The 17,581-nt window shown below is 35.1% G+C and overlaps 1 protein-coding gene across 1 annotated transcript; it reads left to right on the forward strand.

The window, feature by feature from the left end:
- Positions 1-1,488: 1,488 nt before the first annotated feature.
- LOC146735728 (C3 and PZP-like alpha-2-macroglobulin domain-containing protein 8) lies at positions 1,489-17,529 on the forward strand. Its single transcript, XM_085506030.1, has 2 exons — positions 1,489-1,622; positions 17,334-17,529. The coding sequence occupies exons 1-2, from the start codon at positions 1,555-1,557 to the stop codon at positions 17,527-17,529; spliced, it is 264 nt and encodes an 87-aa protein (XP_085362156.1). The 5' UTR covers positions 1,489-1,554.
- Positions 17,530-17,581: the final 52 nt, after the last annotated feature.

Here is a 17,581-nt window from a genome sequence, read left to right on the forward strand (position 1 = left end):
TTTTCTGTGGTTGAGAAGTTTGAGGATAATTCTACGGGTGGTTTGGGCAATGAAGCCCAGGTTCAACCGACAGTGCTTCCAAGACATCACTCATTGGAATAACATCATCACAACATATATAAATTAATATAAATGACGTGTATTTAACACACATAGTTAGAGTGTGTATCTAATAATATATTGAGAGCACGAAGGTCATTCCACAGGGTGGGTGGTATGAGCAATGGAAACCGGGCTCAACCAACAGATTTTTCTCAGTGGGACAATATCATAACGATATGTAAATTAATAACACTTACCTCAAATACACACATGGTTAGAGTGTTTATCTAATAATATAATGAGAGCATGTGTTTTATAGCTATTGTGTGTTGTTCGCCCACATATCATTCCTGACCCACTTTAAGAGACACGGTCAGATATAACGGAGGTCTATTCTGGAACTGTGTCAGTGGAAAAAATTGGCATGCATTTAAAAGGCAGTCATCATATTAAATTAAGGAACATGTTTATGTGCATCAATATCCATCATTACATACTTTATTATAATCATGCCAATGCAAATGTCATCTTAATAACCAAAATATGCCTAAGTGTAAATGAGATTATATATATATTTTGATTACAATAAAGTAAATAAGCTATTGGGCCAAAATAACATTGTTTTGTAACTGGTACTATATGTCTCCTTGAAAGTTAAATAATTAGATTCAACAACATGCAATGGCTGCAACTAAACCGTTATTTTTTTCCAATTATTTTCATTTTCAGAGCAATTATTTTAGACCACAACAAGCCCATATCCCACATGTTAGTGCACCGCACGATGAAGTAAATCTTAGCTCATTAATCATCAATAGACGGTCTTTAATGTGTCATATGTATAAACCGCTGATTTTTGACTGTCGTCAGGAGTTTTGTAGTGGAGTAGAGTTGTAGGTAATGTCTCTTTCGAGCCGGCAGTTAAAGGTGAAAAAACAAAGGCTAAATTTAAAATAAATATACCAGTCATTATATAAACACATTATAGAGTGTTTATGTAATAATATACTATGACCATGTGTTTGCGGTGAGTTATTTCCGTCCGTTATTTCCGACACAACACGTAACCCAATTAGAGGGAACTGTCAGGTCAAACGAACGTCGACCCTGAAACTGTGTTACAGATAACACATCTTGTAAATCTTTGCCGACTATACCATTTTTAATGCAGGGGTGAAATTACAGTTTTCTCGTTACAAGTTCACCTAAGAAGCAACTTGTCAAACTTTCATTTTGTTTTGTGGTACATACGTGGAAAAAACAAGCCTTCTAACCACACATTGTTTTCCAAGAATGGCCTCATAATGAGAGCGTGTGTTTCAGCGCATACTTGTGAAATAGCAGTATTGTAAGCTAGTACCCATTTCCAGTGTGATGCAACAGTGTGATGTTATTTAGTGATATGAAATGACTAGTATGTACTAAATCTAGCCATTTGCTGTGTACATTTGGTATGTGGCTGATCACTGTTATTTGGGTTTTCTTAATACTTTCTCTTGTTAACTAACAACAATGGCTACTCTCCGGATAACTGGAGCTCTGTTAGTGTTTGTTGTAACGTTGCCAAGTATTCAAAGCGGGTAAGTGTATTCTTTTAGATAAATATCTGCCTCAACAGTAAAGTTACTTTCATATATTTCAGTGCCCATTGACAATGTTTGACGTATATTTGTTTCATTGTTGAAACAACCGTTGTAATCATACTTTTTTGTCTGTGTTTTCGTCCATAATATTTTGTGTTGAAAATTTATCTTGAACCGTTGTAGGTAGTGATATTAATATCGACTTGAGTGTTGTGAGTCAGATATTGAAATGTCAAACTTAAAGGCGAATATGTAATGTGCAGATTTTATAATTCAAAAAATTCTTGGTAGATTGTGTCGGTACATTGCTGCATGATATCGTGAGATTAAATGTGTTTAGGAGTAATGTCATTAGTTTGTAATTAATGTTACGCTGAAATGTATTATTTACAACATTATTGTTGTATTGGACATTGGTGGCAGTGTAACTGTGGCTAGAAATTGAGAAATTAGAGTTTACTAGTTATTACCAAACGCTTCAGCGTGGTATTAAGAATTTGTTTTCAGGGTTGGGTGATACGAAGGTGGGAAATGGTTGCACATATGGGGATAATCCCTGGAATTGCAATAGAGAGGGTTCATGCCAAAATACAATATATAGTGTATTCATGTTTTGTCTGATATTTCTGTGGTATTCTGCTGCTGTAACTAATGCAAGATTTGTTCTGAAATTCAGTGTATATAACAGCCAATAAGCCCCTTTCCAATTCCATCCTCCATTGTGTTTCCCATGATGCTTAGAGAGAGGTCACGGGGTCACGGGGTATAAACATTGAGTACAGGAAGCAGCACTGATACAAGTACTATACACAACAAGCTCTATTTTTCCAGAAACCAACCATTTAAGGTGAGTTTTCTCAATATTTTTCACTGTGATTAACTTAAACCTTTGACAGATTAGTTTATAGTGTGTTTTTAGTAATTGCATAGGAAATCTTAATTTTTTTTAAATGACTTAAATTGTCTGTTCACTTCATTTTGAAAGTTATAGAAAAAAAAAACTTATGAAAATTTTCCAATCAGTTAATTATTTGTGTAATTTGGAAGTAGAATACATGGTGTGCTTTGTAAAACTTGTTCAACTTGATTTTTCACAGTGTACAGCAGTACAGGAAGTGAATCAAATGTTCACAGTTCCCTAACCTGGAAAGAGCCATTTAACACTTCCATTCATTAAAATACAACTTTCTAAATTGAAGTTTGTATGTACTCTGGCTGTCTATTTTTATTTTGCTTTATTCATCATTTTTATCAATAAACAAATACGTAGGAACTCATTATTTGTGAATTTAGGACTGACTGTTTTACTGAACATATTTGTACATATGTGTTTTGCTCTGTAGTACAATTAAAGGTTAAGTGTTTAAAACGTTTTTTTGTTTAAAAAAGTAGTTTCATGTACAATTATTATATTTCATATACAATTTTTTTACAATTCATTTCAATTCATTACAATATTTTGTTAGTCTGATAGTCTTTACATTCTCAGTTTCCGTTTCTTTTGCTAGGTATTACAGTATTCTCTATATATTTACAATGCCAACTTGTTCTTGTGCTGTGCCTGGATGTGCCAATAATACATACAAACTTAGAGCATGGAAGAAGAAGTTTTGCCAGTTTCATCGATTTCATCATGGTGTTGGAAACTGTTTTTGCGAACCACCATACCAGCTCTTTAGCTTTCCAAACAAAGAAAATGATCCAAATGGACTAGCTATGTGGACCAAGCTCATCAACCGCAAAGACACCAAAACTAACAAAAACTGGATCCCCAACAAATACAGCACAGTATGCTCAGATCATTTTATTGATGGTATGCCAACCAAGTCCAATCCATATCCTGCCTTAAAACTGGTGGTGGTAGCTTCGCGGCGTAAAATACAGAAGAGCCCTGCTGTAGTACCAATAAAAATCAAAGAAAGCTTAGAAAGAACTCCCATGTGCTGAGAGTATTGGAGACACATTAAATATAATTCGAAATTACTTAGCTGAAAAGTAATTATGCAAATCAGAAAATTAATATGACCAGATTTGAGTGTAAAACTAATGAGGTCTGCGCAATGTAACAGAAAATCTATGTCTCCAAGTTTAATTGAAATGTGATTAGAACCAAAAAATTATGAAATTATTATGCTTATTAGGGAATTAATATGAACAGATTTTCACCCCAAACTAATTAGGTTTGTACATTGTCCTAGAGCATCTTTGTACTAAGTTTCATTGAAATGGAATAATTAGTACCGTGAAAACTCCAAAATTTCGACCCCTCTAAAAATTCGAACGCCTGTTTATTTGCCGGGTTTCGGTGTTTTATTTACCTCCAAATTTTCGACTCCACTAAAAATTGCCGACTCATTCTTATTCGAAAATTGCGACCAGTTTTAGTTTTCCCCCAAACGAAAAAAAAACGATGTGAGCGTTCAAACGGGACCTTCCTCAAAGGCATGAATCCGGGTTTCTGATTGACTGAGAGATTTTTATTTTATTGGTAACGAAAATATATTCTAAATAAACGAAGTTTCAAATAAAAACGAACACAAAAACCTCGGCATGCTGCATTTCTGAATTGTTGATTATTACTGTACTCAGTAGTGATTATAATAATGTACACAAAATAAATTTGTTGAATGGTTATGAAATACAAATAAAAGTCAACTTAGTTTCATCGTAAGCGAATGATTCCGGTCTCGTATAAAAGTTTGATGCTGTAGGATATCCGCCATGTTCTCTTAGGTCAAATAGGTCAAATCGCTAATTAACCAATCAAAAAGCTGGATGATGCCAACGTGTTCAAATTACCATAGCGTATTTAAATATGTTAATGTTATTGAACGCAATGTGGAAGAGATTGATGTTGTAGTACGATATTTTGGCTTGGATTTTGATGCGAAAACGGCATGATTTTTTTTAAATAAAAAAATTAGTTGTTTTTAAAAAATAAACTGGTCATCTGAAGAATAATTTAACATTGTTCACAGTGATAACAGCTCATTCTCGAAAGGAAGCTTACCCGCTCACGCTAGTCACGATAAAAATCATACACGTGTACTCTTGAATAGACAGACGTCAATGACTACGGTAAAACTTAGACTCTATTTTAGCCGGCAGGATTGATTGAAATGTCCGAAAAATGACGCCAAAATACACCTTAAAAGTCCCATTTTATTTTCTTAAATCCCATTTTATTTTTTAATCCAAGGGCGAATTTACGACAGAATTTGGTCCCTCAAATAAGGGACACGTGAGCTTTGATTCTAACCGGATACATTGCACTGGGTCGGGGAGATCGTTTGCTAAACTTTCATGTATCTTTTGTCCAATGGGTACCTGTACTTCGAACATTCGCAAGTTTTCCTAGGTAGTGCGAGACAGCTTTGTCTTTTGACCTATTAGTTTTGTGCTGACCTCTTCTCCGCGTCTTGATGTTTTGTTTTGCTTGTCATAATACTCACTGATTGATGACTTTGTTTAGATTTTGAGTTACAACTCGGCCACGACCTTTGCTTTTACCGTGAAACATGAGGAAGTTTACGTCAATTGACGGACATTGCATTTTTTAAAAACTAATGAAGCACACTGTCTATCATCCCCATTTTGTTTTGCTGATTTCTATTCTGAAAAATTCGACCGTCCGAAAATGCACCTTAATTTTGACTCTAAAAACACGTCACATTTCTAACACCAATCATTTAAAACCGGTCGAAATTTTGGAGTTTTTACGGTACTTTAGATATCAGTGTGAAAGCTTAAAATTGGTTAATTATGCAAATTAGGTAATTAATATGTACAGATTTTAACCCACAATTATTCAGGTCTGTCTATTGTCCTACAGCATCCATGTACATTCATTGATATGTGATGTATAGTACCTGAGATATCAGTGTGAAAGTTGGTTAATTATGCAAATTAGGTGATTAATATGCACAAATATTTACCGGAAACTAATTGGGTCTGCATAATTCTAGATTCATTGAAATGTGATGATTAGTACTTTAAATATCAGTAGAAAAGCTGAAAATTAATTATGCAAATTAGGTAATTAATATGCACAATTATTTACCCTAAAACTAATCAGGTCTCTGCATAGTCCTAAAGGATCTATGTACCAAGTTTCATTGAAATGCGATGATTAGTACTTGATACCCGTGGAAAAGCTGAAAATTAACTAATTATGCAAATTAGGTGATTAATATGCACAAATATTTATCGAAAACAATCAATCTCTGCATAGTCCTTGAGTATGTAAGTACCAAGTTTCATTGAAATGTAATGCTAACTACTTATATCAAATGCTGAAAATTAATTAATTATGCAAATTAGGTAATTAATATGTACTGATATTACCATAAAAACTATCAGGTCTGTGCAGTGTCGTATGACATCTATGTACCAAGTTTCCTTGAAATGTGATGATTAGTACTTGAGATATCAGTGGAAAAACCGAAAATTGACTAATCATTATGCAAATTAGGTAATTAGTATCCACGGATTATTACCAAAAACTAATCAAAACCTAGCATTAGTTCATATGTACCAAGTTTCATCAAAATCCAATGAGTGGTTGTTTAGATATCAGTGGAACAGTCATGGAACCACTAAAAATAGCTAATTATCATGCAAATTAGGTAATTAATATGCACGGATTTTTACCAAAAATTAATCAAATCTGCGCATATGTTCAGAGCATCTATGTACCAAGTTTCATCAAAATCCAATGAGTGGTTCTTTAGATATCAGTGGAACAGTCATAGAACAGCTAAAAATTAGCTAATTATCATGCAAATTAGGTAATTAACGAGCATGGATTTTTACCAAAACCTAATCAAATCTGCGCATTGGCCCAGAGCATCTATGCACCAAGTTTCATCAAAAAACGATGTATGGTTCTTGAGATAGCAGTGGAACAGTCGGACACACATACACACACACACACACACACACACACACACACACACACATACACACATACACACACACATACAGACACACTAACTGCAAAGACTCCCATTTTGTGCTTCGCACATGGGAGTCAAAAAGAAAGACAAACAATAACATTGAAAATATTCCACCAGAGACAGATGAACAAATCACTTCAGAACAGGACAAGGATAACACTCAGAAAAATCACAGTAACACTGCAAACTATTCCATCAATGATGAACACAACTATTTCTTCAAATGTGATTGTAATCTAAATTGTGAATGCAAGGGTTGCAAAGAAAAGTCAGAGACTATTAAACTTTTACTTTCAAGAATAGATGAACTAGAAAAAAAAAAAATTTGAAAACAACTGTGAAGGTTGCAAATAATGTTACTGCAAAAAGTATGTCTAAATATGAGAAAATACTTTCTAGTGACAGCAAAGTTAAATTTTATACCGGTTTACCAAGTCTTTCTATTTTTAATTTATTGTATAGCTTTGTTGAATGTAAGACTGAAAAGATGACATATTGGTATGGACCAAAAAAAGTTATTAGTACAAAGGTGCAGAGAAAATTTGTCCAAGAACCCAAGAAATTTGGTCCTAAACGTAAACTTGATTGTAAGGATGAATTACTAATGGTACTCATGAAATTGAGACTAGGCCTTCTGAGTGAGGATCTGGCAGACAGATTTGAAATATCTACAAGTCACGTCAGTAGAATATTTACAACATGGATCAAGGTTCTCTCAACTGAACTAAAACCACTCATTCGCTACCATCCTAAAGAGAATGTAGTACCAAACCTTCCGAAGTGCTTTCAACAACATTTACCCAGGCTAGTGAGCATTTTAGACTGCACTGAAATCTTTATCGAGCGACCTAGGGATCTGAAGTTGCAAGCACTAACCTGGTCAGACTACAAAAAGCACAATACAGCAAAGGTTTTAATAGCATGTACACCTAGGGGCTCAATAAGCTTCATTTCAAATGCATGGGGAGGTAGAGCATCTGACAATCACATTGTCAGGAACTCTGGCTTTATGACTTTTGTAGAGCCTGGAGATCAGCATTTAGCAGACAAGGGTTTCTCAATGAGGCAAGATTTTATAATGAAAAGTGCAGAGTTAATTGTCCCTCCTGGTGTACGAGGAAAAGAACAGCATACAGAGACTGATGTAAAGTTAACGAAGAAGATAGCCAATCTGAGGATTCATGTGGAAAGGTCTATCAACAGGTTTAAGGACTTTAGAATTCTTCAGCATACATACCCAATCTCTATGATAGCCGTTCTTGATGATGTAACAACTGTGTGTGCTGGGCTATGTAATTTTTTACCACCATTGGTCAAATAAACCTAATAACTGTTTTTAAATGCTGTTCTTAAATATCAATAAGGAACTAATAGATTTAGATGTACTTAAAATATTTGTGCTCATGCAACAATAGTGTTCAGCTCATGGTGAAAAATAAAATCAGTCTTTTCATTCAGTTTTCACTGTAAGCTGTAGATTAATCACAACCATTCTGCAATATTAAATAAAATCATGAAATTGACCAATTTCCTTGCATGGAACCTTATACAAAGAATTACATTTACAAAATGTTTTAAAAAGATTGTATGATAAACACAACAAATTTAATTGCAGTTAAGAAATATTTACATTTTTATTCATTGTAAATAAAAATTGCACAATGTTCTAATTTAGCCAAGCAATTTAAATTACATGTATTAAGCTCAAAAACACTCAGGCAAAGGATAAAGGATTTTGAAAACAAATAAGTGTATTCTTAAATATTACTAGTTGTATTCATTGTAAAAATACTGCACCTCATTTCATCTTTAAGTGTGAAATGTTGTGATATACTGTATACAACACATTTCATGTAAATTATTTTTTGATAAGTACAGGTGAACTGGAAAATATTTACATATGATGAAAAAATATTTATTATGATGAATAAAAAATATTGATTTTAACAAAAAATATTTAATTTGTGTTTCTAACCCCCCCCCCCCCCCTGACAACAAGACTGGCAAGATGACACAACCTGGACACTATATGCTTTACTTGGACCATTTGCATTTATGTTGCTTCAGCTCAGGTAACATATAATGGCTATAAAAATATCGCAGATTGCTACTATCACATTTCCAGTGACCACTGTCAAATGTGATTCTTTCTAAATGATGGCCATGTGTGGTGTAAACAAAAAAATCACACCATTGTTTGCGTGCTATTGCTATCTGGCCCTGTATCTGTGTGTAATATATGTGTTTGTTACACCCTCAGACTTTGTTAGATAAACTAAATTGTCAGAATTTGATATCGAATCTGAAACAGACAAAGGACATTTGCATTCAAGTAAACCTGTACCACAGCAGTCGCAGGTAACAAGTGCATCTGGACTTGCTCCCAAATAAATGCTATTTCTATCAACAAACAGGCCACACTCAACTAGACTAACATTTCTATGCCCCTGTTTCTTCATCAATTTTACATATTCTTGTTTAGCAATAGGCTCCATTCTTCTTCCATACTTGAGAGCGGCAAGTTGGGGGTTTAGGGAAACACAGCCTACTAATTTACATACCAAGGAACTTGTGTTCACAGTTTGTTCATTATCAACCGCCTGAATTGTTTTAACTTTGGTGTACACAGAGTAGAAATTGGAAGCTGCGATGCGACCATTTCTTTGTTCTAGCCACAAGCTGTTGTCCCCTTGGCCCACAGTACTTCTCTCTATAGTATTTACTGTGTTTTTGGAGTAGTTTGGTAGATCGGCTATATCCACAGTCTTTGACAAGATTATTGTCTCTAGAATGGTTGGAGGCAATGGTGCTGGAAATATACATGAACTGGCTGTAGAAGGACTTCTAGCATCAAATGATGTGTCACGTTGGGTGGAACGCTCAGCAAATATTACTGACTTTGGGGATAAGTTATGGGCTTTTTCAAGAAATTGATCAAAAGTCATTCCATTCTTCCTACTCGTAGAATGCGGAATGAATTTGGCCTTCACTGGTGGGTTGATGGTTTTTGTATGATCTGTGAACAAAAAAAAGAAACAAATATTATAGACTGGGTGATATTTGATTAAATCAAATCTAAATCTGCTCACAAAATCTGATCAGCCAAAATAAAAAGCTAAAAAATCACAGACTACTAGTTTTGGTGATAGTGTTACTATATTTCAAATATTACAGTGGTTGCAAGAAATTTATTTTATACTGTTTATTTTTCATAGACAGCCTATCATATTTATAATATGGTAAGCACAAGTGAAATATTTATTGAAACATTCAAAACCTGGCAGAATTACACAACATGACTACCAACCACTGCCCAGCTGGACTACCAACAGTTGAATTACTGTTGTAGCAGTGTGTCTACCAGTTCAGAAATTATAACATGGGAGAGGGATATATACTCACCATTTCTCTCAGCATGGGGCGATTTTCACTGCATGTCTCTGATTTGCAATGGTTCAACAATCATTGATTTCCCAGCCACTTTCCATGTACAAGGCAATGAGGTCTTTGATTTCACAACTATCCCATACTTCCAGCAAAAATCAAGTTTAAGCAGAACTGCTGCAACATGATTACAGATTCGGCCAAGTCTGTAAAATAAAGTACATTAAAAAAGAAGACTTGCATAATTATTTTCATTCAGTTTATCAGAACTAACAATTTAGCAAAATTTAATAATTAATAGTGACCACTCAAATTGCTTTTTGCTTAGTTTTAGAATTTCCTCAGTTGTGACAGGTGTAAATTAGAGGTAAATTCATTATAATAAAGAATGCCCCCACCTGTATCATATTTCAAGTATTGATTATTGAGATCCAAATTTGTACAAATGTCAGTCACCGTCTTTACCAGCCTTAACAGTCAAAATATTACTTTAAATCTAAATTAAAAAAAAAAATTATGCTCACCCAGCTACACATGTGCAATAGGAACTCTTAATTTCTCCACTCTCTTTATTTATTGCAACCCACACATTGTGAGGTTCATGACTGATCCTTTGGGATGGCGTACACTTTGTTTTCAAGAAACAGTAGGGACTATTAGTAGATATTGGGTGATAAAATATCTCAAAGAGAAATTGAGATGAAAAGTAGCTGAATGCTTTCCCCTCTTTGTAATCCTTTAACAGTCTCTTTGACAGGTTGGCACTTTCTACGTCTGTTTCATGGCGCTGTAGATACAACTGAACATCAGTTATCATAGTTGGAGGCCACTTTGAAATGGAAGTGTTCTCATCCTCCCAACAAGACTTGAGATCAATAAAAGGATCTGGAAGTCTCTCTCCATCCACCATCAGTGTTGCTGCATATTGTTGTTCTCTGTCTGCTGACTTCTCTGCAGCTGTTGCAACTAATGATAATTTCATCAGAGATGCAGCATATGCCAAGCAACGAGCTCATCCTTCCGTCCTGAAACAGGAAGACCCCTTTTTCGTAGGAATTCTCTGAGCTGTGGCACACCATATCTTTGAAAGTTGTCATATAATTCATGGGTATCTGGATTATCCATTGACCTGAAATATGGCATTTCAAAACATTTCGGCAATTACTGTACTGATACACAAATCTGTCCAACACCGGTTTGGCATTAAATTGGCTAAATTAGCAAAACAAGTAAGTTGGAATGAGTAACAAAATTACTGGATACAACAGTGATTCCCATTTTTTTTTTATAATTATAATAAAACAAATTACCACACAGCATCAGCATATATCCATAGTACGGCCCTATACACTCATTAAAGTAGATATAGGCTGAGAGGACACAATTTAACTAAACAACAAATTTATAAATGTGAAATGTTGGTTACAGCCAAGTCAACAGTTTAAATTATTATGAATGAAACTGTTAAATGGCTCTTTGTTAACCATGGAACTGTGAAAAAGCTAACACTAGGATCACTTCCTGTACTGTTGTACACTGGAAAATGTCAGATGAACAGAAAAAATCAACACCCAGTAAAGCGTGCTTTGCTGTTAAAAGTTAACTTATTTAAACATTTTCACAAAGCCTTTTTTATACATTCAATGAACATCCTCTGTGCTGAAATGTCAAGGTATCCAACAAGTAATTGAAATTTATTAACACTTACACATTCCCTGGTGGGATTGGCAATGTTTAAGAATAAATAATAGGAAAAAATAGGAAATGCACATAAAAAAATAGACAAGGCTAAGCTAGCAGATTACATATAAAAAAATGTTAAGACTAAATTGTTCAACTATAAAAAATGGACAATAATGCAAAGCTTTATATGACTACAAATATTATGAACAAACTGAGTCATTTAATGAAATAAAGATTTCCTTTGCAATTAAAACACACTATAAACTAATCTGTCAAAGGTTTAAGTTAATCACAGTGAAAAATATTGAGAAAACTCACCTTAAATGGTTGGTTTCTGGAAAAAATAGAGCTTGTTGTGTATAGTACTTGTATCAGTGCTGTTTCCTGTACTCAATGTTTATACCCCGTGACCTTTCTCTAAGCATCATGGGAAATACAATGGAGGATGGAATTGGAAAGGGGCTTATTGTAACAGCCTATCACGTGATTTTACTCAGAATGTCAACATGGAAAGAGGCTATTACATTTTACGCTGGAATAATTGGGAGTAGAATATGTGAGGGATTGTATAAACAGAGATGTGTATACTGAAAAGTAATATCTATCCTTCTTTTGCATCGCTGAGCATTTCTTTTTTAGTATACTGGTTTAAAAATGCTAAATTTGCATGATTTGCGTTTTTTTTTATTGAAACGCCCCTAATGGTTGAATCCCGGGTTCGAAGGTGAATGTAACAGCACACCACATGGTTTGTTTGAATACAATGGTGAAGGGTTGGCGCGATAGGGCACCGTCCGATCTCGATGGAATGTTTCTTATCAGTAATATGTAGTTTAAATTAAGTTAAAAGTTTCCTCCACAGAATTGTGCATTGGCAAACATGCCGTCACAACTGCGGTACTGTGCTGCACGCTACAACTTCGCTTGTGATGTTGCTTGTGGATTAAATGAATCTTGATTTCCGGTAAAAATGTCGCTCATTTGGCGTTGGTAATCTTTATTTGGAACTGGGTAACGCCGCAACGTCGCCAGCAGAAACCTCCTGGTACTTTGATGTTGATGGTCTATGATAAAGCTCAGTCAACATACATCAAGTTCTCTCAATCGTAGTATTCCATGTGGTGTACAGCTAATATGCCAAAAATGTTGCTGAACGATATCTTACTAGTAGCCAAAATAAAAGGCATGATCATTTGAACACTGCTATTACAAGACTGGTAGGAGGTAATAAATTCGGGGCGAAAGTATTCAAAAAACAGATTTTGGCTGTTGTCATGGTAGTGGTGGGTCAGGATTGTTTATCCAATTAGTGATGGTACGACCTACCTGTCAAGTATGAACAAAATCAGCCAAGCCAAACAAAATCACAAAAGATTTAGTTTAAAAGCCATACCTGGTGAAAAGTTACTCTAAATTTGGGGTCAACTTTCTCATTGATGAAAAAAGATATCAAAAATTCAAATAGTAACTTTGTGCCCACACTCAAACCGATCACAATGAGCTATGTCTGAGGTGTTGTATCCTAAATTTGTAGTAGATACATTTAGCTCGAAGCTATCCAAAAATCATTTTTACCGTTGCTATGGCAACGGTGGACCAACATTTTTTTGCAGATTTTTCCTAATAACTAGGGTGAAGGTGTGACCTACCTGCCATGTTTGAGTGAAATTGGCCAAGCCAAAAAATCACAGAGCTAATGCGTGAAAACACTGGAAATCACACACACAAATGATTTGAGGGGCAATCTTAGAGGAGCGGATCGCCAATACCATGTTCATTAGCATATTGACCGTGAAAATACCGAAAACATTATTGCATGGGTGATATGACAATTAGTTTTAGTCAAAATAAGTGACTGCCTAGAAGTACCATTACTGTTGTTCAAATTTCATTTCACTCGGCAAGTATATTCATGTACCCCAAGGGTAAAATATCGCACTTCTAAATATTGTTTATTTCTGCTATGTTTCGAAAACGCTACTCTTGAAAGGACTACTTTGTTTGCATATGGGGTGTGGAAATACCGATTTCATAGACGAATCAAAATAAACTGCAGTACATATGTAATCATGTGGTATACTTCATTTTTACTGAAAACATTTTTCCCCTGAAATAAATTCCAGTGAAAATACCATTTACCTCATACTCTATTGAGACACAACACAGGGAAAATCGGATTCACATGTTATGCTTGAAAACGTTTCAGCGAAAATAAATTAAGTGAAATTCGTTGTGACTTCATAAATTATATGACACCCGACCCTACCACTCCATACACAATGTAAACTATACCCCCAAAACATCCTTTCACTCACGCTTACTACCATGTTTCACTAGTGCATTCTATTTGACTTCAGAAGAAATTGAAATAAACAAATTATATGACAACGAACCTAATTATAATTTCAGCCTCTAGTTCAGCACTGATTAAATAAACTACCTCATCTTTATTCCTCAGCTCCTGAGAGCGAGGTTATTTGTAGTTATGTTGGCGATCGCCGCTGTGTCTGCGGAAGTACTATGGGAGATTGCATGATGGGAGTGAAAGGTCTTTTGATCAATAAAATAATTTTGGTTTAAAATATTAAATTTCATGGAATCTGGATGAAATAAAAGAAATTGAACTGGTATGAAAATGAGGTAAATGTTGCCCAGAATGCAAGGTCAGATTCCGGGGGTCAAAATACGTCACGATGCAACCATCATTGCGGCTGCAAAGTGTTAACAACTATGGATTCAGTAAAAGACTTGATTTGCAGTTTGCGTGAATGGCCGGGAAAAAATCATGCAAATTCAGTGCTTCAGTAACAGTATTCGCTGCTTTTTTGTGCAATGAAAATTAATACACGAAATGCTGCCAAAAGACATTTTCTTCTAGTAAACAAAACAACCCTGGGATGTTTATCTTGAGAAAATTGAGAAGACAGTCGTTCTTGTGAAACAATGGACTTACTTCTCCAGGGTATCAAGGGTATTTATGATTATTTGAAGTGGGAAACTGATGCTTTATGGAAGAGCAAAGTTAATTAACCCCGCACATTGGTGATTGGCCTAGGCTAGTTGAAGACGTTTATAGAGGGGTGACTCGCTAGAAGTATTCACCGTGAGTCCGTAATTTTTATTCGGGTTTATATTACAACACATGTTACTGTCAGGAAGGTTTAATGTCTTGTTTGTATTCGCATAATGTGAAAGAGTGATTTATTGTCAAAATATATACGGGTGCGTGTATGCGTAATGAAACTATACAAAATTCGCTCTATGCACACCCGTTTTATGTGTTAAAAGAACATCGCGATTTTCTCATGGAATTGTTAAATCTTGGTATCATTCCCAACTGTCACCAAACTACGTTTTGACGACTCGTGTGCAATTGCAAGAGTATATTTCAGGTATACTCGAATTGAATCTCAGCACTGTGCCTTTTATAAATGTTATGGTTCTGTTGCAGCAAATCTCTGATATATTGGGGCAGCAAATTTGCAAACTCGCTAGCGAATTAGCTAACTGCTTGGGTTTTGTCGAAACAGTTGGCTTTCGAATCTCAGTTAACCCAAGCAGTTAGAGATGCTGAAATGTTCGAGTTACGGACATCGAGTTACGAAAATATTGAGTTACAGAAATGACCACACCTATATTTTTAAAACCATGCTCACTTTTGTGAAACCACGCCCAAATTGTAACTCGATGTTCAATCAACAGTTAACAGAACTTCGAGTTACAGGCAACATATATTTTTGTTAAATGTTATAATTTGGGCGTGGTTTCAACAATATGGGGGTGGTCATTTCTGTAACTCGATGTCCGTAACTCGAACAATTCAGCATCTCAAGCAGTTAGCCAATTCGCTAGCGAGTTTGCAAATAGGCTATTCCAATACTTCTTTCGTTGCGTAAAACTTGCTTTCGCCAACGTTCCAGTACTGTAGGTTCATTTTCCAGTCACAAAAGAGGTATTTGTGATTGCTAGATTGGTCGATAGATGGTTTAGCTGGTTACAATCATGACAACTGCAGAACGGTTCTCCGCCATAAATGTGTAGGCGGGTGTCGAATCCTCGGTCTATGCGACTTCTCAGGACTGTAGGGGCCGAATAATCAACGGAAGGAGGCCAACCGACAGGACTGTACTCATGGCTAGTTTCATGGGTTAATAGGCCACTCCTTTGCTTCAATTCCAACTATATCTCTGGAAATATCACTTGACGTTTATCGTCAATATTTTGATATCCCTCAATGTCTCGACTGCGTGTCTGGTAATTCTAACTAACTACTATTTCGCAAAATTTTACCAGCCTTGCTTCCACCAGTCATTAAAGTCAACTCCCATATTGTCCTTCACAGTGAAGGGTAATTACTCTGAACATGAAGCTATAACCACAGACCATCTAGGTGTTGTAATTAAATCCTTGTATAAGCGCCGGTTAGACAGGCTTGAACTATGCATGTGAAGCCAGCCGAGAGGTATATTCAATCTTATAGATTTCTCATTGTTTGGTAACTATTTGCTGCAAATGCAACAAAAATCGATATGAAAATTTTACCCACACAGCATTCTACAGGTTACTTGTTGTTATTGTGAAATCGCCGAGTCAATGGCCGACCCATCAGCACATTCAAAGGCAGGCCATCTCAAATCCCCGTCAAGGTATTCAGAACAGACCATTTCCTGACATTGCCTGACATTGCCTCACACTAATTATAGTAAATATACCTGTTATTGTGCCTTAATGCAGTAATGATAAGTCGTTTATTGATTTGGTGACATTCAATAAGATATACTTTGTGTTCAAAGATTGCAACTGCCCTATGTTTTAGACAGTGACTCATAATAAAAAAACTCATAACAACACGTTTGGATATATAACCCGCAACTCTTTGTGCCTACACTTCATGTGTACTAATGATGGTATATTGTATTAATCCATAGTTTCCTGGTCAATATAAAAACAAACAAAGATTCTGCACACAAGGATTATGCATTGTAGAGCTAATTTTAGGTGTATTATTCTAGCATGGCATTGTTTCCCTTAGAAAACACACATAACATAAAATATTCCCGTTGACTCCAGACATTCATAATATAAATATTCATTATAATATTGTACATATTGTTTTGTCTTTTCAAGATCATTTTAGTCTCGTACTTTCATAAAGGTGCCATATTTTGCATGGCAATGAGTAGTTAAGGTAAATAAACATGGATCGTTCGAACCACTAAGTCCTCCTGTCACTGATTCATGAGAAGCCTGAATCTGCAAGCTGCATTTTGTTCCTGTCGTAGTGAGATGCGCGTCTGCTTATTACTACGGTGCTTTGTAATGGGTACAACAAAAACAATTAAACACAAAAAAAAAAAACTCGTTTAGTTTTTACAAGTTGCAAAAAAAATGCAGCAGGTGTGCTCAAGATAATATGTGAATATGGATATAGATATTAATAAATATAATAAATATAATTGTTTCAATGGTCCCCCAAAAAGCGTGTTCTTATATATATTAAAGAGTTTTTATATGTTAATGTTAATAAACTATTTTATCACTACGACTGTTGTCATTGTTGAATTGACGGATGTTATCCAGTTCATCATGATAATACGAATAAACATTCTAAAAGATGTTATATAAAAGTGAAGTCTGATGATTGGGTGATCTAATATTGACAAATCCATGTATTTCTTGTTTTCAGATCAAATTATTTTATTGCAGCACCTAATGTCTTTAGGGTTGGCGTAGAAGAAACTGTATCCGTCACCATCTTCAATGCTGATAAAATTGATGTCGAGTTGTATTTGCAAAATCCTGGTGAGAATACGAAATTCTCACAGACACAGGGTATTTTCACTAAAGGTAAAGAAATTCGTATCAACAAGGATTGGGTTTAACTAATAATATATCTATATACATCATAAACACAACCGTATTGTTTTCAGTGGA

The sequence above is a fragment of the Saccoglossus kowalevskii genome, chromosome 12, assembly GCF_978046115.1.
Source record: "Saccoglossus kowalevskii chromosome 12, keSacKowa6.1, whole genome shotgun sequence".
Classification (NCBI taxonomy): Eukaryota; Metazoa; Hemichordata; class Enteropneusta; family Harrimaniidae; genus Saccoglossus; species Saccoglossus kowalevskii.